Source organism: Lampris incognitus, chromosome 8 (assembly GCF_029633865.1).
Source record: "Lampris incognitus isolate fLamInc1 chromosome 8, fLamInc1.hap2, whole genome shotgun sequence".
Classification (NCBI taxonomy): domain Eukaryota; kingdom Metazoa; phylum Chordata; class Actinopteri; order Lampriformes; family Lampridae; genus Lampris; species Lampris incognitus.
Window position 1 is genome coordinate 14,810,347 of NC_079218.1, and position 27,012 is coordinate 14,837,358.

Genomic DNA, 27,012 nt, shown 5'->3' on the forward strand with positions numbered 1-27,012 from the left:
TGAGTTTTTCTTTCTTTTTCCTCTCTGACCTTTTCCGCTCCACCTTTTTGCTTTTTAGGACCTTGATCCTTTCAGGTTAGCTTTACTTTTGAACTTATAACTTTTAGTTTGCACTCGTTCTCTCTTGATTTGATTATTCCCTGCTTGACCCCTGACATTACATGGACAGACGCATCCACTCGAAGGGGTGGGGGACGGATGGGGGTAGCGTTTCCTGCACCTGCCTTACAGTATAGGTAGTCTATTGACATTGGGACCGTGTATCTGCCAGTTAGATTGGCTGTTCCAACATCAAATGGGGGCCACGGCCAGCAGATCGATTTTTCCCCCCACATTGCTGGCCTTGCAGCCCACTAGTGGGCCAGCCCATCTGGCATTTGCCAGAGCTGCCAGATTGCCAGTCCGAGCCTGCCTACAGATGAATTTTACATTAGCTACATGGGCTCTAAATTGGGTCTAATTGTATTTACTGCACCTCCCATATCACAAACATGCATGAAATTGGTTTATCTAAGGGAGACCATCATACAAATCCGCATTTAGGTAAAAAAAAAAAACAAACAAAAAACTCATGGCATAGTTTGCTATGTTACCTAGCCAGCGTATATGCCCATATAGACAGGCCTATAGTTTACTCTGGATGAGAACGCAAGTGAAAGCTGTGTTGTTTTTTCGTTCTAACCTTTTTACAGTCAACAAGAAGACATAAAAAAGACAAACCAAGTCTTTCTCTTAGATTATAACCAAACTACTTACTCTCCATCCATCATCTGTCTCCACCAATAGTACACTGACTGAAGAGTCGGTGTTGAGTGACTCTGTTCATGCACAGTAAGCCTACCGACAGAGTGCGCTGAGCCAGATTGTATGGACCATTAACCCTCTCTGGCTGAGTGTGAAGCGTGCGACAGCGCCTAATGGAATGAATTTTTTTAAAAAAAACTGCACATTTTAGCCATGATTACAGGTCTAAATGATGGTAGGGATATTTCAGCTTTCCTGAACGTTGATAGGGGCACGCCCCTACCACCCCTACCTAAATCTAGGCCTGCGTCTGAAGCTACCATCCAGGGGGCAAATTTGAGTGCTAAAGCAGGGGTGAAAAGAGTAGAATGAATTGAGGTCAATGAGACTAATCCACAAGATCCCCTCTGTAAGAGATAATTTATTTATTGTGATTAGGAGAACATTACGAGATAGTGGATAACAGGATGCTCCTTTCTATGCTCATATTCATGAAATAGTGAACCATTCATTTTCCCCCCTCTGAGTATGCAAATATGATCATGTTTCATGACCACTGTCATGACAAGATGGTCAAGCTAGTCAGTACAGCCACTTGCAAGTACCAGCCGAACATCGACGATCTCGTATCTTTGGTAATCTGCAGGCTGCATAACCCTGATTTGGGACTCTGCTGGACATTTTACAATAGGACATTTCCTCCAGCAGAAGAAACTAGGTTACTTCAGTTGATGCAGCGTCGTCTCTATGGAACATCTCTGTCATATTGCTTGCTTACTATCTTTACTAGCCACTCACTAGTTGGCCAGCTGGCTAGTGCAAAATGGGAAACCATAAATACAGGACATTTTGTCCAGGATACATAAAGACAGTAAGTTTGGCTGTAAGGTTAGAATGTTCGCGATGGTTAAATTTAGGCAATGTTATGAATTTGGTGCGGTTAAGAGCCTGGCAATTATCTGGGGGCGGTTCGCAATGCGAAATGTGTTAAAATGCCTCATTACTGAGTTCCAACCAAAGCAGCCTGAGCCAGTAATTAACACTCATTAACAAGCTAACCAAACAATATTGTTTGACCTCATGCAAGTGCAAATGTTCTGAAAGTGGGATAATATCACAACCATCAACTGCGTGTTGCCGTATTATTGTGTACTCATGAAAAACATCAGGCCATATAGCAATGACAGTTATAGTCCAGGTACTTATAAATATTTGAAATAGACTGATGATCATTTTATAGCATTTAGCTCCATTCACTGTCACGTATTCTACTCTGTTTAGCAGATGCTCAGCACTGCCCCCGGTGCTCAAAGTACATACTGCACTCATGTTTCCTGTCTGACTGCAGTTAACTGCTGTGGTGTGGCTTTGGGTTCGCGCTATGGGAGTTCCCACATGTGGCATGCGGTCCGGCTCAACTAGGCTCTCTGAATTCTTCTTCTTTCTTTCTGTCATTTTTTTTCAATAATCTTTAACTTATTGTGGCATTTTTCCATTATTATTATTATAAAGGAAAAATGTAATCAGATCTATTTACCAAATGAGATTGTAGTTCTGTGTATACAATGTGTGACAATGCATAGGCAATTTAAGGCTATGCAAACAGATGTGTGGTAAAGAGGTAAAAGCAAAGCCATCAATGACGCCAGAATATAAAACTGGTGTTTTTATTAATAATTTGTTAGACAAAAATAGGCTAAGAAAACAGAACAACCAAAATATGAGCTTTTGTGTTAAAATCACATGTGGCATGGGCAGTGAGTGGAGGGTAAGGGGAGCAGAATGGGGTTGACCTGTTGTGCTAAATTTTGACTACCAACCATTTTAGGGTTGTTTAGTTTGCCACTAGTTTCTTTCCGTGGGCTGTCATTCAAATGAACGCTTAACATTGTCAAACAAATCCAAACATTCTGCGTATACTATACTGTTCTGTACACTGTATGTATACTGGTACGCTCCATCATGTTCATCCACCTCAGGCATGTATGTCAGTAACCTGCTAACATCTATTTCAGCATCTCTGATAGATTCTCTGCACCACTGCACTTTATCACCTCTTATTTCACCTGTTATATAATCAACCCTTGTGTATATATCTGAAGATTGTTGTGTTATAGTGTTGTTATTCTATGTTAAGTACACTGAGAGAGCCATGAAACCGGAGTCCAATTCCATGTAGTGCAAACCTACATGGCCGATAAACATGATTCTGATATTCTGGAAGTGTAGGGAACATTACAGCGATCTAAGTTTGCTACCATACTCAATCAATACACAGTGATGGTCACTCGCCTCCCTAATATACTGTATTTTGCAATTGGATTTGGACATATAGCTCAAAAATGGTGTTGGCCATTCCCGGAAGAAGGCTAAATAGGCTGCCAACTACGAGGGGCCCTCTACTGTAGACCATATTTTAACCTTTGTTTGCAAAAACACATGTAAAACACTTACACACATACTCACACATGGATGCATTCTCCTGCACACTGTACATATGCATAGAAAATAAACTTAAACAATTGAAGCATCTACACATACATATGGGAAACACCCACACAAGCACATGTGGAACAGCACACACATATTAATATAAAGGGTATATATGCTTTACATATGTATGAGCAAGTGTTGCACACATGCATGTTGAGTAATTGTCAATATCACTGGAAGGCAATTCATATCTGCAAGGTAGAATAGTTGTGAAAAAAAAGAAGCACATACTGCCGTCACGACATTCACATTAGTATGCAAACTACGCCACCACAAAACTATATTTCATCTGCTCCATAAGGAGCGCTCTACGAAAAGGCTGCCCGTTTTCAGGCATCTCAGGGTCCTATTGTACAAATGAACCATCACCTTATATTCAACGAAAGAAGATGAAATGGATGGGGAAGCGAAGATTATACACACAATATTGAAAGATACCCAGTTGTTTCCCAGCATTTCACATTTTGTTCTTTAAGAAGCGTTTGGCTCTGCAAAGCCAGTGTCATTCCACATAACTCCCACATAATAATTTACCACCTGATGTATAAAATTCACCCCAAGCAAAGAACGTGAACGAAACCAGTCAAGATGTAAAGGCAATCAACGGTTTGAAAATACAAAAGATAATGGTATATTGAAAAAGGCACCCAGAAATTGTGTGTGAAGAGAGACGAGGCGAGAGACAGAGGGGCAACAGGCAGAGGAGGGTGAACCAGCTTTTTTGGCTGGCAGCAGTCATCGACTGAAACTGGCGATTGGTCGCCGGTTTCATATGTGATCGGCGACCGCGCAAACAGTAGTGTGTCACTGTTACAACAGAGACCGGAAGAAGTGAAACACAAAGAAAATCTCTGTAGGGATCCTTTCCATAACGTTATCAGACTCTTATAATAACAATCTAAGTGAGGTTTTTGGTCATTTTCAAGTAAGTCATTCAAACTAGATATTGAGTCGTTCAAATGAGAGTCATTCAAATGAGACCCTCAAAAAATGTTCCCCTATGTCCTTCAGAGCTTCCCTGATAAAGACCACAAATCAGTTATTACCATTATGCTCATTTATACTGAACCACCATGCACATATTTGTTGTCCCAAGTGCGACCGCAGTATAAGACTGCGGTTGTGGATTCTGACCAGGGTGCTGCTATTGTGGCAAGTTTTCACATGTACTTTTAAGAGAGGAGGCAGAAGACAAGATCACAGAGGGCATCAGCAACAAAATAGAGAGACTGGCTGCGGTGGTTGGAGTGGGGGCGGGGGGGGGGGGGGCGTCTAGGTGATTTAAAATGGCAACCAGCAGGAGCAAGAGCCCACCTAGTTGCAGCAGTTAGAGCTGGATGGGATGGGGGCTGGGTAGCTAAAGGCAAAGGACAGGAATGAGATGGTCATCCACCCACAGCAGAGCCCTCTAGCTAACCCAGGATGATGAACCCGTTGCCTAGTTGGGAGATCCTGTGACCGAGGTAGATAGAGGCGAGGAGCATCTATGACTTTGTTTTCCATCACAGACCACAGACCAAGGCTCCAGTCCATGAGGAGTACAGAAATGCAATGAATTGGGTCTAGATTCCATCTGTTGCTTGGCTGGACATACTGTGGTGCTGCCATACTGTGGTCCTGCAGTGTGGAGTAAGCCAGGGACTTAGGTCATGGACCTGGACATAATCAAATGATGTCCAGCCCTAAGGTAGTATTGGTCGAGGAGCTATTCATTCCTTTAATCTAATGGAGAACAGATATTTTAGCTTGCAGCTTGGCAATCCTCTGGCTCATTTGGACACAGCTCATAAATCCCGAAGGAGTGCATGGTGGGGTAGCGGGCATGGTTTGTGCAATGTCACAACATGAACCCAGAAAATGGGCATGCTGCATTGGTCAGGCACTAGTAAGTTTGATTTGGCTTCCATTTGTAGTAAACAACCAGCTAGTAGTTGGTTTCTGCAGTAGTTCAAGCTCATACAATCTCCTCAAATAACGGCAATCCAAATAAATGCACACATGGAATGACTCAAGTAGTAAGAATAATGAATTCCAGGGGATCAATAAAACCACAAAATTGTTGAGAGTACTTTTAAGGGAACCAAAAACCTGAGTACAAATGTAAAAATAAATAGTATGTATCCTTAAGAAACTTACCAGTTAAAATTTGCCACATTTCTCTATAGCGATATTAAATCAACAAACAGGCTTGTCTGGTCAGTGAAAGCTTGTGTCATGATAAGAGGAAACCTTAAAGCTTTCCTATTTCTAAGACCACAGTGCTTTGTATTAAAGGACTTTGGGATGAATATTGATTAAACTGCACTTCCATGATGCAGGTTCACATTGATTTATAAAAGCAAATGGTTTCAGTACCAGTAAGGCCTAATGTCTAATGCTCTTAATAGTATGCCTTCTGTGAAGACATATGATGATAATATTAGTAATGGCTTGCTAACAGTGGCACCTGCAGAAACTGTTAAATGGGGTGGAAAAAGAAGGGCCAATGATATTTTGGCGGATGCACATAAATTGTTTTTCAAATGTGGAATATCTATCCATCCATCCATCCATCCATCCATCCATCCATCCATCCATCCATCCATTATCCAAACCGCTTATCCTGCTCTCAGGGCTGCGGGGATGCTGGAGCCTATTCCAGCAGTCATTGGGCGTCAGGCGGGGAGACATCCTGGACAGGCCGCCAGGCAATCACACAGGGCCGACACACACACACACACACACACACACACACACACACACACACACACACACACACACACACACACACACACACACACACACCTAGGGACAATTTAATATGGCCGATTCACCTGACCTACGTGTCTTTGGACTGTGGGAGGAAACCGGAGCACCCGAAGGAAACCCGAAACAGGGAGAACATGCAAACCTCACACAGAGGATGAACCGGGATGACCCCCAAGGTTGGACTACCCCCGGGCTCGAACCCAGGACCTTCTTGCTGTGAGGCGACCGCACTAACCGCTGCGCCAACCATGCCGCCATAAAAGGTGGAATCTATCGTTTACAATTCAGTAGCATGTATAGCTATGCAATCAGGAGGAGACAATTTAGGAAATCGATACAAATACCTACATGAAAATAAAAGAATAAAAATCCTATTAGAAGTCATAGAGAGCTGAAAATATTGTGCTCACTCTGTGTTTGCAGTCTTCCATGTAACTAACCAGCCTATTTCTTCTTCTTTTTTCTTTTAAGAAGGTGGGGTGACAACAGTGGTAGATTCTAGATCTCCCCTTGCTTGCAAAAGGGCTAGTTTATAAGCTCCAAACAGATGAGATATCTTGCTAGCTAAGCTAACACAGTAATTCACAGCTAACGAAACAATAACTCGCAAATTATCAGTATCAAGTTTTACTACCGACCAAGCATAACGGGTAAGCAAGAGCGTATGATAAGGTAGGGGGGCTTTCTGTGCTCGTGTGTGAGGGTATGGTGGTAGTGGTGGCGGGGGTTGTTTAACATCACAAACCCTGTGTGTCTGATGTGCAACAGGGACATGGCAGGCGATACGGCAGCAGGGGTCCAAAGAGGAACAAGGAGGGAGATGAGCTTATGTTAGACAGTTTTTCGCACCCCGTCTCCCCACCACCCCACTGAGACTTAGGCTTGTCACAGACCCCTGCTGTGCTGTCTGGGGGACCTGTTGTCTCACACAGAGGAGATGCCACTACTGCCGTTCATGTGTGGGTGTATGCACTTGAAGTGCCATTTTCTATCATTATCCAGGTATGCAAACATTAGCAGTGACAAGAAAAAAAAAATTATGAAATGTATTTTAAAATGGAATGCAGATTAAATCCCCGCAGTCCCGAATTGGATTAAGCGGCTACAGACAGTGGATGGATAGATGCAGATTAATGTGTCAGCTACCTTCTTCCATGGTGCGTGCTGTCATGGATTCACTGTCTGCTCCCTGGAACTCGTTGAAATATGGCCGTACTTTAATCTCATAGACGATGCCCTTCTTCAGACCTGAGAGAGTGATGTCCCTCTCTGAGGCGACCTTCAAGTCTTGTACTTGCCAGGGCCCTGGGGATGGCAGCCCTGAAGTCTGCCTATACAGAACACGGTAGCCCTGGATGAACTGGGATGGGTTCTCCACCTGAGGGAGTGAGTGAGAGAGGAGAAGAGAGAGAGGAAAGGGAAGCAGTGAGAGAGAAAAAGAGGCAGGGGTAGATGGAGACTAAACTTCTTTGAGCAATGACTTCATGGCCTCCATTCTTCAAGTCTGCCTCAGAGAAAGGAGCAGGGGAAATTTTGAAAAACTTTATGAAAGGAGTCCTATTTAAATGAACAAAGCAACAACGGACTTTAGAATGACTTGGCCCTGGGGGGCGTCCGGGTAGCGTAGCGGTCTATTCCATTGCCTACCAACATGGTGATCGCCGGTTTGAATCCCCGTGTTACCTCCGGCTTGGTCGGAAGTCCCTAGACACAATTGGCCATGTCTTAGACTTAGACTGCTTTTATTTGCCATTGCCTTATATACATGTCTCATACATACAAGGGAATTAAATTATGCTTCACAAGGACCTCAGTGCCACATAAAAACAAATAACACACAAATATAAAAACAAAAAGTGCATCAAAAACGAGAATTACTTCACGGACCTAAACATCACAAGCACACCTGACACGGACAGTGAGTAAGAAGGTCAAAAAGTCATTTTATGGAGGTCTAAGTGTTCAGGCTGTTGAGGAACCTCACAGCCTGAGGAATGAAACTGTTGCATGGTCTAGTGGAGGCAGCACGGATGCTCCGATACCTCCTGCCAGAGGGTAGGAGGGTGAAGTGGATGTGGGAAGGGTGGGTGGGGTTCTTCATGATGCTAAGAGCCTTCCGGGTGCACCGTGTGTCAAAGATGGCCTGGATGGATGGGGGAGCAGTTCCTATGATGTTTCCAGCTGTCTTTATTGTCCGCTGTAGGGATTTGTGGTCGGAGGCCTTGCAGCTTCCATGCCAGACAGTGATACAGCTGGTCAGAGTGCTCTCTATGGTGCCTCTGTAGAATATAATGAGGATGGGTGGGGGGAGACTCGCCTTCTTGGACAGTGCAGTGACGTGAGGACCAGGAGATGTCCTCTGTGATGTGAACTCCTAGGAACTTAACACTGCTGACTCTCTCCATGTCCATACCATTGATAGTCAGAGGGGTATAGTGGGCGCTGGCCTTTCTTAAGTCAATAATGACCTCCTTAGTTTTTCCTATATCTAGGGAGAGGTTGTTGTTTTTGCACATCGCTGCCAGTTGATCCACGTCCGCTCTGTATGATGATTCATCATTGTTGCTGATGAGATCTACCACTGTAGTATCATCAGCAAACTTTATAATGAGGTTGGAGGTGGATGATGCTGTGCAGTCGTGAGTCAGCAGGGTGAACAAGAGTGGATTGAGCACAAAGCCCTGTGAAGCGCCAGTGCTCAGTGTTTATGTTTATTTAGATCCCCATTAGATGTTACCCAAGGCAACAGCTACTCTTCCTGGAAGGTCCTGGAGGTGATCTTGCCAATTTGCACTGACTGTGGTCTCCCCACGAGGAAGTCCAGCACCCAGTTGCAGAGGGAGGTGTTAAGGCCCAGCTGGCTCAGCTTTTATGTATGATTGTGTTAAAAGCTGAGCTGAAGTCAGTGAACAGCATCCTCACATAGCTGCTCTTTCTCTCCAGGTGGGACGGGGCTGGATGAAGAGCAGAGGTTACGGCATCTTCTGTGGAGCAGTTAGTGCGGTATGCAAACTGGAGAGGGTCCAGAGTGGAGGGGACGCTGGACTTGATGTGCTTCATGACCAGCCTCTCAAAGCACTTCATGATGATGGGAGTCAGTGCAATGGGGCGGTCGTCACTGTGACAGGACACAGGGGCCTTCTTTGGCACTGGTATGATGGTGGTAGACTTGAAACACGTGGGGATGACTGCCTGGAACAGCGAGATGTTGAAAGATGTCAGCAAGGACATCTGCGGGTGGGAAGCCGGATGTGGGTATGTATCCTGGTCGCTGCAGTAGCGCATTCACTGGTTGGTCAGAGCGCCTGTTCAGAGGGGAGGGGGGAACTAGGGGGAACAGCATGATCCTCCCACCTGTAGCTATGTCCCCCTGGTGAAACTCCTCACTGTCAGGTGAAAAGTTGGTGACTCCCCCTTCCCGGAACGACAGAGGGGGGTGGAGCAGTGACCGGGACGGCTCAGAAGAGTGGGGTAATTGGCCAGGTACAATTGGGGGAGAAAAAGAGAGAAATATAAAAAAGAAAAGAATGACTTGGCCCTGAAACTGTGTAGTTAATTTTCTTTTTCCTGTTTTTATGGTCCAGATTTTTTTTTCTTCCTCCTTTTTTTTCTGGTCAGATATTTAGGCGGGTGTCAGACACAACAGAAATAACTCATTTTAATGGCTTGTTAACAGGAGAAGAAGCAAGAAAAAGCTTTTACAGGTGAAATAAAGCAGCTGTTTACCGTCAGCCTAGTCCAAATAAATCAATCAAACTCTCCCTTTGTCCCGCTCCTCCTCTCTCTCAGACACACATGCAGGCTGGCGCTCTCCCCCTCTCACTCAACCCTCAGTTTGCATTTCTTTAACAGAATGATTTGTGAATCTTAAAAGCCTTACGGAGGAGCGCTTGGCTCCGTTCTCCCTTACTTGAGACAGGATTTATGCTTCTAAAGCCGTGCATCTAAATAAATTGTCCTCCTCAATTTTCTCTAACCACAATGGTAAAACACCACCTTACGAGAGTAATCAAAATAATTTCTAATGTTGTGCTTGCTTTTTAGTAAGGCTTCCATACGTTTTAGTTTGGCAGCTTTTGAGATGGTGTGAATTGGCCTATACGTTTTCTGGTCACGACAGTGGATAGAGGTTTCAACATACTTGGTAAAAATGACAGTCATCAGCATAGCATCTTCTTCTCATTAAACTGTTCTCCTCTTGCAACAGCTGGCAGGTTCAAATGCACTTAATTTGAAGTTAAAGGGGAAGGAAGAGCTAGAAAGACTCCATATAAAACTATGATAATGACTTCCTGTGATGTGTTCCATATTAACATAATAGGTCAATGAGTTTGTTTGTGTATTTGTGAGTATGTGTATGTTTGTTGTGATACCACGAGACAAAAATAACATTTCTCAGATAAAAACTGACCGCAATTTCACTCTTAAATTGACATATGTAGCATATTATCATCAAGTCCGACATTAATCTTAAATTCCTGCATTACCTAAAATTACGTATTGCAGCTTATGGACCGCCAGCTGTCTTGGACTATGACTATGCACTCTTACTACTACCGCCGGACTTGTGGTATGATCTAATACCACTTTGTGCCAAGTATGACACCCCCCCCCCCCAATTTTTCTCCCCAATTGTATCTGGCCAATTACCCTATTCTTCCGAGCCACCCCGGTCACTGCTCCACCCCCTCTGCTGAACCGGGGAGGGCTGCAGACTACCACATGCCTCGTCTGATACATGTGGAGTCGACAGCCGCTTCTTTTCACCTGACAGTGAGGAGTTTCACCAGGGGGACGTAGCAGGATCCCACTACTATTCCCTCCAGTTCCCCGTCCCCCTCGGACAGGCGCCCCGACCGACCAGAGGAGGCGCTAGTGCAGCGACCAGGACACACACCCACATCCGGCTACCCACCCGCACACGGCCAATTGTGCCTGTAGGGATGCCCAACCAAGCCAGAGGTAACACTGGCGATCACCACGTTGATAGGCAACGGAATAGACCGCTACACCACCCAGATGCCTCCTGAAACATAATTTTGTTCAATTAACGTACACCTACGAAAATACAATAATTTTTGGCCACTTCGACCCTCAAAGATCCACTCAAAATGAAACAAAGTAGCCAGTGCTATTGTGCCAGCACTTTTCCCTGAGTCAGAAAAAAAGTGGTTTACCTGAGTTAACTATTATTGTTGTCATATATGTTGGTATCTGTGGTATAGGGCTTGTTCAAGCTTGTCTTGCAATATGTGCATGTTAGCTAGCTAGAGCAACTTCTCGTTTTCTTCAAACCCACTACCGCGTGCCTTCTTCTTTTGACATTTAACTGCCATGGCGAAGATGTGAATGGTGCATATGGTGCATAGCCTATGTGCCATTTCATTTTTTTCTCAGCAACTACAAAAGCATTTATGATTTGAATATGTGTGGATTTGCTATTTTCAGAAATACAGCAGAGAAGGAAAATACAAATAAGGACATTTGTTTGCATGTAAATCTTTAGGATAGTAGTTTAATGTCTTTTAAACCTCAAAGCTCAACTACTTGTTTGGATAAGAGCTGGCTGGAGAACTCACCTTCCAAGTGACCTGCACAGAAGTGGAGCTATGGACCACAGGGTTATGCATGCTGACCACAACATCGCCCAACTCTTTCTGCACCCGGCGATGGTCCACCCCCTGTGCTGTAGGACTAATGTCTGGGGGATCGTGAGGGGTAGGGATGTCCAGAAAAAGAAAATTATTCTCATTGCTAAGAATCCACCGTGGCAAACAGTTCAAAATCAATGAATATACAAAAAAAATATCCTCTATAGAAAGGAGAATCTACTCGTTTGTAATTAATAAATCCATAAGTTGTCTTCGTACCTTGAGTACGAACGGGTTCAGACATAGGACTGGGGTCCCCGAGACCTTGGGCATTGACTGCTCTTATGATGAACAGGTAGACAGTGTTTGGTCGCAGGTCTCTGATTGTAAACTGAGTAGTCTTAACGTGGTCTGCCATTGTCTGCCAGCTGTTGCTCACCGACTGACTGCAAGAACAACACAAATACAACATTTTAATGAGGTAAAATTTTTTCACTTAATTTGCAGCACTTCTCTTTCCAAAGGCAACGATACACTTTTCAATTATTTTGGACAGTGTAAGTTTGCAACTCTGCCAAAACACATTTAAATATTCCCTGCAACTAGGAAGTGTTATTGGCACATTAGTGTTCAAACAACTCCTTGGGCAATGTTGCCACTCATTGGTGTCTAAAAATTGCCCCTGCATGTCACTGCCCTAAGACTAAGCTGTCCTCTTTAATGTCAAAGTGAATGCCTAGCAAGGACATGTTTAATTTCTCAAGTGTCAATCACATTCTGCTTGAAGCTCAGTTGGTCTGGCTAATTACAAGTAAAATAATTGGAATTCAAACAGCTGCAAATCGAGTCCACGCTGCTCCCACAGACCAAATATATCTACCAACTGACGACTAATCACTTGATTCAAACAGCGGGTGCTTAAACCAAAACATGTTTCTGTGTTTATTTCTCATTCCAGACTAGTGGCTTTGAGGTTTTTTAAAAAAAAATTATATATATATATATATATATATATATATATATATATAAAACTGCTTGTAAACCTTTATGATCTGTATTTACTATTGCAAAATGAATATGCATTATAACAAGATTATTAAAGACATGCTTGCTGAACAGTTGGTGTACCTAGTGAAAGGTTTTGAAGAGCAATAGAAAATTACAAAATTGGAAGATTTCAAAAATGTCCAAAATAGTATCGTTCCATCAAGAGAGAGAAGAGGGAATGTTGGTACTAAGGGATTTGAGATATCATAATCCTTAATAGCACTACAGAAACGCTAATGGACTTAGTTTAGTGTCTTGTGCATGGATAAGATTGTTTTTCCCTTAGTTTAACCCCGTAAATCCTAAGCCTCAACGTGGCCGCCTGTGCATGTCCTGGTATGTGTAACCGTAAAACAGTGATACATTACACTATAATCAAGTGATTGGTGTCCTTTTTCTCTTAGCAGAAATTCAGCTTTTTAGATATGTCGGTTAATGAAGACCTCTATAAAATATTGTTGAGGAAATAGCGTATAAAAGAAGGCAAAACATAAAAATGGAAGTTAAATTTTAATACTTGTTCTGTTAGGAGTTACATTTAGGGGGAATTTATTGGCAAATTAAATTTTCATTAAGATAAAACGTTAGATTTAAAGCAAAGCTTTGAGTTTTAAGCATTTATACTCATGATTAACACCCCACTGAAGCCTCGAAATTCTTACAGATATACCGTGCCCAGCCTAAAGCCTATAATCTGTAAGGAGTGAAGGCTTGCTTGACTTCCCAGACACAAACATCCGTGTCTGATATTGCCATGAAAGTTTGGGGTCACTAAATGTAGCTGGAGGCCGTAGGTCACAGTCATACCCAAAGGCCTCAATGACATAGGACGACACTGGGGAACCGGCCTCTGGCCCCGCTTCCCATGACAGCGAGACACTGCTCCTGGTGACATCAGTGACCTGTGGCTTGGAGGGAGGCCCTGGGAGGGCACTGGCGTTGTGGGACATGAAGTCTGTGAGGTCACTGGATTCTGGGAGTCGTAAAAAATAAAACAGACAAAATGAACATATGCGAGGGGAAACCTATCAACGGGGAAAAAAATGTACATTATAAATCTGAATTATTTCTATCACAACAGACCTCTGACATCCAAGTAAGCGCTCCATGAGGTTTCCCCACTGGAGCTGGTGGCAACACAGGTGAACAACCCCGTGTCGGACAACTACAGAGGGAGGAAGGATACACAATGTGGCCGGTCACATTGATAAAGTTAGGATACTTGTATCGAGCATTTAGTATCATCAGCCCAACAGTTACAAAAGCTTTCATCTGCTCCTCTAGATCTCATAAAAACTGGGTTTCAATCCATTCTCTGTTGTTCTGTTTTAACAGCCTTTTAGCTTTGATCCCAGATGGCTTTTACAAGCTCTTACTTCAACCTTGGCTTTTGAAGGAGGTTGGCAACCAATAGTACAGTAAAAATGCATTAACCTCCGCTGGCCCGCATACGGCTTGAGAGGAAAAAGAGAGAGGGGTAGAAGGAAACATAGGAGCTGCCCAATAATATAAGGGTCCAGTTAAGAGCTTCGATTAATTTTCTTAATTGAATCCCTATCCCCTTTTCTCCCCCCCCCCGCTCCTATGACCACCATCATCATTATCAAAACGGACACGGGGAAAAGTTACATGACAATCTATATAACACCGGCCGTACCCAGGGAGCCGCTGCCAAATGGCTCTCTTAAGAGAGAGAGAGAGAGAAGAAAAGAGCACTTTGAGATTGCGATAGGGTGCCGTATATCGTGCGCGCTCCCCTTTATGCACCTCCCTCGTCCCTGTCCTTGAGCCTCTAAATGCTCCCTCTGGGGTTTGCGCTAAACGGCAGCCTTTAACGACTTGCAGAAATCAATAGTCTCAATTCATCTTTCAGAAGCGACCTAACCGTGCTTGTCCATCTGAATTACATTCACCTGACATGCTACCTCCTCCACATGCTGCAGGAGGTGTACACGTTGTGAAATCTAAACACACACACATGCACATCCACATTCACACACACACACACTCTGCCTATGTGTATGGTTCTCTTTATTGGTGCTACAATGAATAGAAGACTGGAAAAAGCAGAGGGGGGAGGGGGGAGATGGGGGGCAAACAAACATACAGAGAGTGTGGAAGAATAGGGAATCTAACAGTATGAGGATCAAATACATCATGCAATTTGGATGTGATTTGCAGGGCATTTATTGAATAATGTTGATTAGAACAATATCAAACATAGACAATCGTTAGCAGAATCAAAATAGGTTCTCTCCATTTTCTTTTCGTTTTAGTACCGGGGGACAAACCTACGAACAATGCTTATGACCTGGGGGTCCCCAGACCCCTGGAAACAACCACTGGTACACAGCCCTACATGTGGTGTGTGCTGTATTTAAAATATTTCTGTGTATGAGTATTGTCCTGTTATTTTACAGAGACCCACCTTGATGTTTTGGATCTGAAGACTGCCGTGTTCCATCAAGGACAGGCGAGGGTCTTTCCCCAGCAGACTGACCCCGTTTTTCAACCAGGTGATCGTAGGCTCCGGGTCCCCCGACACCTGACACCGAAGTAGGGCCACGCCTCCCACCGCTTGGGTCTGGTTAGAAGGGCCGTGGCGGATGATGGGCGGGGGCCGGTCCTTCAGGGCTGTGAATGACCATCAGGGGGCGGGGGCATTGTCATTGAAATTAGGTTTAGATATAATTCTATCCACTGCCGGTGTTGTAATTTGGATGCCAGGAGAACTCGCATGACCTTGTCACAAAGTTGGGGGGGAGAATTTGAAACCGAAGGCTTACGTTGTTTGGGTCGGTCAGCAGCGGATCCGTCGAGGGAAGCAGTACCTGCTTTTGTTAGCTTGATAATGAGGCAGCGTGTTCAAGGCACTGCATCACAGCCTTGAGCTCTAATTACTAGGTGTGGATTTGCGATGGCTCACCCGTGGCGCTAATTAACGTACCTTCTTTGCAATACCTTTCAACACATTCATGCGCCTCCCCCCTCTCTCATGCCCTCCTCTGACTCACAGCTGCATGTTCTCCTTTTCGCCAACTCTCACCCACACAAAACTAACTCTGATTTAACATGCCAGGCAGAACAATAATACATCTCTTTAATGGTCTTTAATGCATGTTATGTCATCCAGCTAGCAGCCTCTGCAGTGGGCGGCAATAATTTCTGGGGTGTTGAATCTCTCCAGGCCTTGAAACTCCCATCCACTTCTAATTTCCTCACCACTGCTCCCCCATTGTTATCACGCCTGTCTCCAGCACACGTGTTTACATCTTTTATCCCGCCTCCTCCAGCACATAGAGCAATGCAGCAGCTGACGCTGGATAGCTGAGAATTCAGTTATAGCCTGGGCATACCAGCGCAAACATGCCCAGATATGATGCAACACATACTAATTATGTTAATATATCGGTAATTATGTGCAAATACAGCCATCATGGACATCAGCTCCTATTATGCAGAAACACGCAATGGAGGCTGTCTGATGCACCAGGAATGTGAAGTGTTGGGAGTATGACACAGAACTGTGATGGCAAAGGTGAACGAATCCAAAAAATGTGATAAATAAGGTGATTGCATGAAGCCAAGAAGAGATTTCTCCCCTTCGCATTATTGTACCTCGTTAAACCTCACTAAACCTCCATCCATCTATGTGTACCGCCATTAGTTGACAACGCCGCTCCATCACTTCCTTCCTCTCCATGCAGAACATTTGCTACATACTGATCCGTCTCCTCTGAGTGGAAGGGCAAGAATCATTTTCCCAAAAAAAAAAAAAGTACAAAAAAACCCTAAATGGATCCTAATTTAATAATGTGCAGGAGGAAAAAAAAAGAAGAAGCAAGAAACTAATGGAAAGAAGGGTATAAACAGTTCCCGAGTGGTCATAGTGGAGCATTTTATGCTGACAGTGATGCTCTTTCAGAGAGATTTATAATGTGACTCTTCGTCAGGGAGAGTTTTCATTTGAAACTCTCCATCTTTCAGCCCGTTCTGCTTACCAGAGCCAGGTGATAATGAAAGGGATGAATACATTTGACTGATGAGCTTTCGTAATTATATTCAGGCACGTCTCTGCCAAGGTAATTGTGGGGCAGACAAATGTATTTTATGTTTTTTTTATTATTATTAAGGTCTGGCTGATGATGTATGTGTACCAGTTTCTGTGACTTTTTTAAACTTTGGTATGTAATATAATTCACAAATGTATAAAAATGCATCGGTGTGAATTGCAAACCGCTTGTTGCTGAAACGGTTTTTATTCAGCTACAAACTGAAAACCCTATGAGATATTATCACATGCTTTACATGGAAACATCATGCAGGGTTTGGTTCAGTAGACGTGTTTTTTCATGCGAATAAGCAGAGTAGTGTACTTCCAGACTAGGAAATGTTGGATACGTGATTGGCAGGTCTTTGGCAGAATATCTCCCAGTTCACATACATAATGTGCTTATAAGGATGTTACATCATAGTCAAGGCTCGGCGTTTTCGGTTTTTACCGATTTTCCCCGAAAAATACCCAGATTTTTTTTAAAAGGAGCAGATCGGTTTAAATTGATTTTCACCCGGATTTTATGTTTCCACGGATCCAAACGTTGTTCCTGTTCGTGTGAGGTTATGTAACAGTGCCCTCTTGTGGCGAGATTTGGTATGCCGGATGGCTTTGAAAAATAAAAACCGAAAACGCTGAGCCTTGATCATAATTCAAATTCAACGTGTTCAAACGTAATTTTGTGTATCACAGAAAGTTGAATCAGTTCATCTGGAAACGTTTATTCAGAGAAACGTTTCATCGCTCTTCTAAAGCCCGTTTCACACTGGCCAAAAAACCCGCTAACACCCGCCTTTGGTGGTCAGTGTAAAAGGGTACAACTGGCATTCACTCCCGGGTCAAATGACTCTGCTGCAGTAGACACGGGTATTTACCGGCTCCACCTCCGATCGGCACTGATGTAAACGCGACACCCGGGTGAACGCGCTAATTTGCGCGATGACGTAACGCCGTTGTCCGCGCGTCGTAAAATCGCGCCGGTAGCTGAGGAAAAACATCTATCGTTTGTGGGTACAGCGTCTTCCTTCAAGCAGCGCGCGAACATCGTTCAGTCTGCGTTGAGTTTGTGTGGTTTGAAAGAGAGACTGAAGTACAAGAAATAAAAAAGTAACGATAACCACCGTCTCTCTGGCTTCCATGCTGCTTTCTACTCTTTACATCCCTGTTTTCTGGCGCGTTCGTGACATCACGACGTCAAAGATGACGCCACAGAAAAAAAAAAAGAAAAAGAAAGGCAAACTCGTCTGCTGGCAGTCAGACCCGGGTCTGCTGGCACTGTCAATTGCCTATTTTTAGCGGGTTTACCTGCGTTTAAAAAAACCCCGCTTATGCACGCTAATTTTAGTGTAAAAAGGGCATATGTGACCCCTTCAGTCTAAACTGACTGCAGGTATCCCCACCCTTATAAACAATACAGTGGCATAACGACCAAAACCAATTATCAGTTTCATATGCAAATTACCATGACCATTAACTAGAGTTTCAATGGCCGTGTGTACTATTTGCACAGGATTGCAGAATAGTTGCAATCACAGCACGGTAAGATGGCGACAGATGTACTCTTAGCCCCCCCCCCCCAGTTCAGGGATGGTTGTTCCCTCTTCACATAGATGGCCTCTTTGACTCCCCGTTCAAACCAGTGTTCCTCCTTACCAAGGACGTGCACATCCTCACCCTTGAAAGAGTGGCCACTGGTCTGTAGATGGGTGTAGACTGTGGAGTCCTGGCCTAACACGTTAGCTCTCCAGTGTTGTGCCATCTTCATCGCCAGCATCTGTTTGGTTCCCCCAATGTACAAGTCACAGCACTTAACAGCGTACACCATATTGCTCTGTTTGTGCCGGGGGGGGACCTGATCCTTGGGGTGGACCAATTTCTGGCGCATTGTGTTTTGGGGTTCAGCAGCAAATGAGATGCGATGTTTGGAAAATACGTTTCTAAACTGTTCCGAAACTCCGGCCACATACAGCATCACCACGTCCAGATGAACTGATTCAACTTTCTGGGATTTGCTTCACTGGATTATTGAGCATGCATAAAGACATAATTCTTTGTACTTTGGCTCTGGTAGGTCACCTGGGAAATTTTTGCCAGCCTTGGTGTAATGTTTTCAAGAGCATATTACAAAAGCTGTGTGTGTGTGTGTTCAGCATATAATGTAAGTAATGGGTCCGGCCTCACCGTCTGCTACCTCAAGCTGAGCCTTGGCCAAGATGCTCCCTGCCACAGTGAGGGCCTGGCAAGTGTAATATCCTGCGTCAGAGCGCTGCACTGACGTGATGGTCAGCTCACCGTTCACAGACACAGACACACGGCTGTCTCCTTGTGCTGGCTGATTTGGGAACAAAAGATCCTGGAGAGAGAGAGAGAGAGAGAGAGAAGGAGTGGATAAAGGAGAGTAAGTGATATGAAATTGCTTACTGGTATGGCTACTCAGTGGTACCCCAAGTAGGGGTTGTAGCCTTACTGAATTTACTTATTGATTGATAATAGCGAATGTGGAAGAAGTACAGTAATTTGCTCACAGAGTGAAAGGTCTGGTGTGACAACCTTAAGAAGGCGTCACGGAAATGAGTCATAATTATTATCAGTCATACCCCCCCTCACACACACACACACCAAACTAACTCCAAGCACAAACTAGAAATACTGCCTTGCAGTTGGTTGTATGCCTCCGCCAACCAGTCAAGTTACGGTTTACATCCATGTCTGTCCAGACTCATGTAATATTTGTGGTGAAGACTTTGTAGGAATTTGTTAAAAGGTATCAAGTTGGGTGTCCAGGTAGTGTAGCAGTCTAGTCCGTTGCCTACCAACACGGGGATCGCTGGCTCGAATCCCCGTGTTACCTCCGGCTTGGTCGGGCGTCCCTACAGACACAATTGGCTGTGTTTGCGGGTGGGAAGCCAGATGTGGGTATGTGTCCTGGTCGCTGCACTAGCGCATCCTCTGATTGGTCGGGGTGCCTGTTTGGGAGGGAGGGGGAACTGGGGAGAATAGGGTGATCCTCCCACGTGCTACGTCCCCCTGGCAAAACTCCTCACTGTCAGGTGAAAAGAAGCGGCTGGTGACTCCACATGTATCGGAGGAGGCATGTGGTAGTCTGCAGCCCTCCTCGGATAGGCAGAGGGGGGTGGAGCAGCAACCGGGACGACTTGGAAGAGTGGGGTAATTGGCCGGATACAAAACCTGTGAGCTTGTGGTGGACTACCAGAGGAACAGGAAACCCCCTGTCCTGGCTGTCCTCCAGGGAGGAGTGAAGAGGGTGGATGAATGGCCAGAAAAGTGTTTTTGCAGAACATTATGATGTCACAGTGAAGTTGACCTTTGACCTTTTGGATACAAAATGTCATCATCATTTTATCCTTAGTCATTTGTGTGAAACTTTGTCATAATTACGTGGCCAAAAACATGTTTTGTGAGGTCACAGTGACCTTGACCTTTGACCACCAAAATCTAATCAGTTCATCCTTGAGTCCAAGGGGACGTTTGTGCCAAATTTGAAGAAATTCTCTCATGGGAGATATCCATTCACGAGAATGGGGTGGGCGGACGGATGTATGGACGAACGTACGGGCGCCTCTGACCACGGCTGTCGCCGGCGCGGAGGCATAAAAACTGATGGGCAGGCAAGGTCATTAGCCTACTCTCATTATGCCTAATGACACTAATGCAGCATATATACATATTATTTCATTTGAAGTGGATCGTGTAGATTGATGATTGATGACCACTCCATTAGCGGTCTATGGCACAAAACCACGTTCTACTGCCCCCCCACCCGACTCACACTGTTTACTTATTCATTGACCATCGTTCATAACTCAATTACCATAATGACAGAAAAAAGGATATTCTGAGTCCTGAAGAAGTTATCTCAGCATGACAACACAAACACAGACGACTATTAGAAAAGCCCTGACAGATACAGAGACACACATATGATTATTTAAATGTTTTCACCTGGCCGCCCTCTCGCTGCCAGAAGACAGTAGGCTGAGGTTTGCCCTTGGTCTCACAAGGAAAAATGGCTGTTCGGCCCTGAGCCACGATCTGGTCACGTGGTCGAACCACAAACTGCGGTGCCTCTGGGGTTAAAAGTTAAAAAGATACAACAACAGAGCAGGAACAGATGTACACAGAGTTCTGTAGGTGTGCAAAAAAAACAAAAAAACAAAACAAAAAAAGGCCACTGCAACTAGCCAACTATCTTTTAAGCTAATACGTTCATGCATTTGGTGAAGGTATATTCATTGAAATCCCATTACTTGAATATGCAGACTACCCAAGCCATTCATTCATTTTCTTGCAAATCTGAATGAATGAGGCCATTTAGTGTGCCTCAACACGCATTCTCCAATCAGGTCCCTGACCTCAGCACATTAAGCGTGTCTGGACCACCATGTTAAAGGAATGGAGTTGAAACAACCGCTGTTGCAACACACAACTGCCGCGGAGGGCAAGGTGGATTCTAAGGATATAGGTATGTTCAACAGGAGTGAAATGAATAAGCGTATTGAATGCTACGGTAGTAGTGCGCGTCGCCCATGCTTGTGTGCATGTTTGTGGTATAAGGAACAGAGTGAACAATGCATGCATGGGATCAGCTCTTACTTACCAACAGGGCGAGCTGGTGACAGAACAATGATGAGGGTGAGATAAAGTTCACAACACAGAGCAGAGCAGGGAGGAGGAGAGGAGAGGAATAGAACAGGGGGACAGAAAAAAAAAGAAATGAAAATCAGAGATGAATGATGCGGTGTTGTGTTTTCATCCATGAGGTTAAAGGAGAGGACAGTGAGGCTCAGTTGCCATAGCAGGTTATGGCATGGGTTTCAAGGATGGGTCGTCACCGTTGCTATGGTGAAGGGAGAAGTAACCTGTGGCAGTAATCAGTGTTCGGTAGACCTATGTGTAACACTGTACTTCCATCACAGTTAATAACACATCCACCGTTTTTGAGCTGTCTGGACATCAACGCTGTGTCAGTTGATTGTAAACTGGTTGAATGAAGCGACCCTTTGACCAGTGCAAGTCCAGAAAACATTTAGCGGGCATTCTTGACAAGTGGGCTGGGGCATATAACAAAAGCTATAGAGCATCTCAAAAAACTCAGGCGTGGCGGTCTATTCCAGTGCCTAACAACAACGGGGATCGCCGGTTCGAATCCCCGTGTTACCTCCGGCTTGGTTGGGCATCCCTACAGACACAATTGGCCATGTCTGCGGGTGGGAAGCCGGATGTGGGTATGTGTCCTGTTCGCTGCACTAACGCCTCCTCTGGTTGGTCGAGGCGCCTGTTCCGGGGGGGGGGGATAGCGTGATCCTCCCACACGCCACATCCCCCTGATGAAACTCCTCACTGTCAGGTGAAAAGAAGCGGCTGGCGATGCCATATGTATCGGAGGAGGCATGTGGTAGTCTGCAGCCCTCCCCGGGTCAGTAGAGGAGGTGGAGCAGTGACCAGGGTGGCTCGGAAGAGTGGGGTAATTGGCCGGATCCAATTGGGGAGAAAAAGGGGGGGGGGACTCCATCACACAAATTTAGTCATTTGCTTTGAGGAAAAACTGAAGTTAAATTAAATTCTTTCACCGACCTTTATTACAGTTTATACATTATCATTAATAGTAGAAGCTGTAGTAATCATGAGCTATGTGAACGCAAACCCAATAATGTTGTTGCCACTATTTTCCTCTTCACCATTTGTTGCAATATTTTGGGCTCAGACTAGTTTAATGTAACAGACTTAAAAAAAAGCTCCGCCACTTTAAGTGGATACATTTTACATTTTTTGAAATGTTGTTTACTTTTTAAACTGATTTATTTTACTGATTATCTTTGTCAAAGCAACAAATAGCAGAACGTCTTACAAAAGGATTGTTGCATCAGTGGCCAGTTAAGATTGGTTATGCACAGGTTTCTATCAACCTGCAAATTCCCACCTTTCCAACACTTTCACTTAGCCCACACATTTTCTACAGGAAGTGCACTTTATAGTTACTTTTCTTAATTAGTGTCATGTCTCTAAAACACAAGTTGTAAAGCATCACAAATGTTCTTTGTAGCTCGTCCTTGGGTGTTATAAGTGTGTTATTTCTGGGTTCCAGGTGAAGCGTTACCGACTTATCCACTGGCACCACATCAAAAGTGGTGTTGGCACACACTCTGACGACAAAAATGTTGTTCGAGCATTAAAACAAATCATTAACTTTTCCAATGAAGTCATTCATTTTTTATCCCTTCCCTTTTACATCCCTCTGTCTGTAACGCAGCGCTCTCTCACAACCCCAGTGCAGTGCTAGGAATTCTGGTTAAGAGGTAGTGTGAGTGGGCTGGATAAATGATTGAAAACCCCCCCCTCCCCCCAGAGAAGCCATAATGCTGCACAGACTGGTTAGGCTCTGGTCAGGTTGTTCATATCTGAAGCTTAACTGGAGATCTGAGCGAATTATTCACACGGGGTCCCATATGCACGAGGAGCTGAACCCAGCTATGAGCTTCAAGTACGGCAACGGTAATGTTTGTCATCAAGGCCTGAATATCCTAAAGGACTGATTTGGCATTTTAAAATAAACTCATGGATGGGTACTCTAGCTTTGCCATTAGCCGCTCACTGACATTCAGCATCCCGTAAACCCACCTCTGATTGTCAGGTAGGCGGAGGCCTCGACCTTCCCCACGCGGTTCTCTGCGATGCAAGTGAAGGTTCCCTGGTCACTTGCAGACGCCTTCTTTATCCTGAGCAGAGAGTCCTCTTTGTCGTATCTGATGTCGTACCTGACCGCAGAGATGGACGCTAGAGTCAAGTCGGGCTTACTCTTGTCAGCATTGACGTTCATTTGACAGACATCTTATTAAAGCTGAAATGTCTCATTTAGGTTTGCTGGAAATAGAAAGCGGTGATGATTATACATATAAAAAATGTTTATGAAAAGAAAAACGTGATTAGGGGCGGATGAGTAAACTTGCACAATAACTTAGAGGGGATCTTGAATAAAGCTTGTGTCCTTTTTGACAGGAAAAAAAAAGAAAGAAAGATATGCTATCTGAAGCAATTACGGCTCCCTGCTGCACACACTTTAGTACAGACGTAGAAAAAAAGGGGGCAATTACGCTGGGATGAAGGCATGGAAAAATAAAAGGTGCTTTCAGCTGGAACCCTGACTGTTCCTACTATTTCAATATTTATAAAGACGAACCACCCACTGTGGTGTGGTGTGTGTGGTATGCAACACGAGTTCACGTGTGCATGTGTGTGCCGTATGTGTTTGGGTTTATGTGTGAAGGAGAGCATAAAAGAGAAAGCATAAGAGAGTGAGACAGAGGAAGAGGGACTTCCAGACAGACTGAAAGAAAGGGAGTGGCTGAGCCTGACAAACTGAATTTGATGAATGAGCTGAGCAGTAAGAAATGACTAATTCATAGAGATGTACCACGCATCAGTGTGTATCTGCCAGAGCAGCATACTGTAAGACACTAGTGCGGTAGCGCCAGTAAAAGAACCATCTCGGCTACCAGAGGCATAGAGCAGGGCTCTTCCTCTCAGGAGTCTCTTCTGATGCGAGACGTGGGGTTATTGTGAGCCCCCCCCCCCCCAGGTCAGCCATACTGATTTAGAGATGGGGAAACAAGACGGGCAGGGAAATGGCGCGAGAAAAGTTCCCAATAAAACCAAAGTTGCAAAACGTATAGGTGGAATATCGATGGGGCCTGTGGGGTCTGTCTCTGTCCAGAGCCTGGTGAAGACTCCAGTCACGGTACATCCCTGACCCAGTTACAGACTTCCCTGGAGGCGGGCGGGTTAAAGAAAAGAATGAAAGACAGGGAAGGAAGGAAGTGAGGTGAGGAAGAACTGAAAGTAGGACACATTTCTGAAGTCAAGGGGTACTGAGGGAGAGGGCAACTCAGACACACAGACCACTAAAGGGAGAAACAGGCAATACTACTGCATTAAACCTCGCTTTACCATCGTTTGTTTGAGGGAGCTCCCCGCTGCTGAAAGTAGTAGTAGTAGTAGTAATCTGAGGATATAGTATGTCAACTGTTTTCAAGAACATTGAGACAAAGATAAGGACATTTGATTAATTATTAGCAAAATAAATATGATTGCCCAAGCATTAGCCAAAAGGGTAATAACATTCTCAAGACTACTACTACTACTACCTTGTGCTGCTCCTGTTAGGGGTCACCACAATGTTTCATCCGTTTCCATCGCTTCCTGTCCTCTGCATCTTCCTCTGTCATGCCAGCCACCTGCATGTCCTCCATCACCATATCCATAAACCTCCTCTTTGGCCTTCCTCTTTTCCGCTTGCCTGGCAGCTCCATATTCAGCATCCTTCTCCCAATATACCCAGCATCTCTCCTCCACACATGTCCAAACCATCTCAATCTTGCCTCTCTTGCTTTGTCTCCAAACCGTCCAACCTTAAGCTGTCCCTCTTATATACTCATTCCTAATCCTGTCCTTCTTCATCACTCCCAGTGAAAATCTTAGCATCTTCAACTCTGCCACCTCCAGGTCCTCCTCCTGTCTATTTGTCAGTGCCGCCATCTCCAAACCATATAACATAGCTGGTCTCACAACCAGCGTGTAAACCTTCTCTTTAACTCTTGCTGGTACCCTTCTGTCACAAATTACTCCGGACACTCTTCTCCACCCACTCCACCCGGCCTGCACTCTCTTCTTCCCCTCCCTTCCACACTCCCTGTTACTTTGAACAGCTGACCCCAAGTATTTAAGCTCATCCATCTTCGTCACCTCTACTCCTTGCATCCTCACCATTCTGCTGTCCTCCCTCTCATTCAGGCATATGTATTCTGTTCTTGCTCCTACCGGCTTTTCATTCCTCTTCTCTCCAGTGCATACCTTCACCTCTCCATAGTCTCCTCACCTGCTCCCTACTCTCGCTACAGATCACAATGTCATCCGCGAACATCATAGTCCATGAAGACTCCTGCCTGATCTTGTCTGTCAACCTGTCCATCACCATTGCAAACAAGAAAGGGCTCAGAGCCGATCCTTGATGTAATCCCACCTCCATTTTGAACCCATCGGTCATTCCAACCACACACCTCACCACTGTCACACTTCCCTCATACATATCCTGCACCACTCCTACATACTTCTCTGCCACGCCGACTTCCTCATACAATACCACACCTCCTCTCTCGGCACCCTGTCATATGCTTTCTCTAAATCCACAAAGACACAATATAACTCCTTCTGGCCTTCTCTATACTTCTCCATCAACATTCTCGAAGCGAACATCACATCTGTGGTGCTCTTTTGTGGCATGAAACCATACTGCCGCTCGCTAATCGTCACCTCTCCTCTTAACCTAGCTTCTATTACTCTTTCCCATATCTTCATGCTGTGGCTGATCAACTTTATATACCTCTGTAGTTACTACAGTTCTGCACATCGCCCTTATTCTTGAAAATCGGTACCAGTATACTTCTTCTCCACTCCCCAGGCATCCTTTCACTTTCCAAGATTGTGTTAAACAATCTAGTTAAAAACTCCATTGCCATCTCTCCTAAACATCTCCATGCCTCCACAGGTATGTCATCAGGACCAACTGCCTTTCCACTCTTCATCCTCTTTACAGCTGCTCACTTCCTGATTCACTATCCCCGCATCATCCAACCTTCTCTCGCTCTCATTTTCTTCATTCATCAGCCCTTCAAAAAACTGCTTCCTCCTTCTCAATACACTCTTCTCGCTTGTCAGCACATTTCCATCTCTATCCTTGATCGCCCTAACCTGCTGCACATCCTTCCCAGCTTGGTCCCTCTGTCTAGCCAATCGGTACAAGTCCTTTTCTCCTTCTTTAGTGTCCATCTTCATACAACTCGCCATACGCATTTTCCTTTGCCACCTCTCTCTTCATTTTATGCCGCATCTCCTTGTACTCTCGTCTACTTTCTTCATCTCTCTGACTATCCCACTTCTTCTTTGCCAGCCTCTTCCTCTGTATACTTTCCTGTAATTCCTTATTCCACCACCGAGTCTCCTTGTCTTCCTTCCTCTGTCCAGATGAAACACCAAGTACCTTCCTAGCTGTCTCCCTCACTATTTCGGCAGTAGTTGCCCAGCCATCCGGAGACTCTTCACTACCACCCCAGAGACTGCCTTAGCTTCTCCCTGAACTCCACCCAAAAGTCTTCCTTCTTCAACTTCCATTTGATCCTTGGCTCTGCCTTCACTCGCTTCCTCTTCCTGATCTCCAAATTCATCCGACAGACCACCATCCGATGCTGCCTAGTTGCATTCTCCCATGTCACCACCTTGCAGTCTCCAATCCCTTCAGATCATGCCTCCTGCATAAGATAT

At 44.7% G+C, this 27,012-nt stretch overlaps 1 protein-coding gene across 1 annotated transcript in view; it reads right to left on the bottom strand.

Annotated features, from left to right (window-relative positions):
* Window positions 1–27,012, bottom strand: part of LOC130116286 (roundabout homolog 2-like) — a 153,437-nt gene that overhangs the window by 41,251 nt on the left and 85,174 nt on the right. Inside the window, exons 6-15 of the mRNA XM_056284208.1 lie at window positions 23,317–23,453; window positions 21,296–21,307; window positions 20,641–20,765; window positions 18,859–19,030; window positions 15,052–15,257; window positions 13,707–13,788; window positions 13,431–13,596; window positions 11,856–12,022; window positions 11,565–11,686; window positions 7,132–7,363 (exon numbers count right to left, since the gene is read on the bottom strand). Coding sequence (XP_056140183.1) covers window positions 7,132–7,363; window positions 11,565–11,686; window positions 11,856–12,022; window positions 13,431–13,596; window positions 13,707–13,788; window positions 15,052–15,257; window positions 18,859–19,030; window positions 20,641–20,765; window positions 21,296–21,307; window positions 23,317–23,453 — 1,421 coding nt within the window. The remainder of the gene's footprint in view (window positions 1–7,131; window positions 7,364–11,564; window positions 11,687–11,855; window positions 12,023–13,430; window positions 13,597–13,706; window positions 13,789–15,051; window positions 15,258–18,858; window positions 19,031–20,640; window positions 20,766–21,295; window positions 21,308–23,316; window positions 23,454–27,012) is intronic.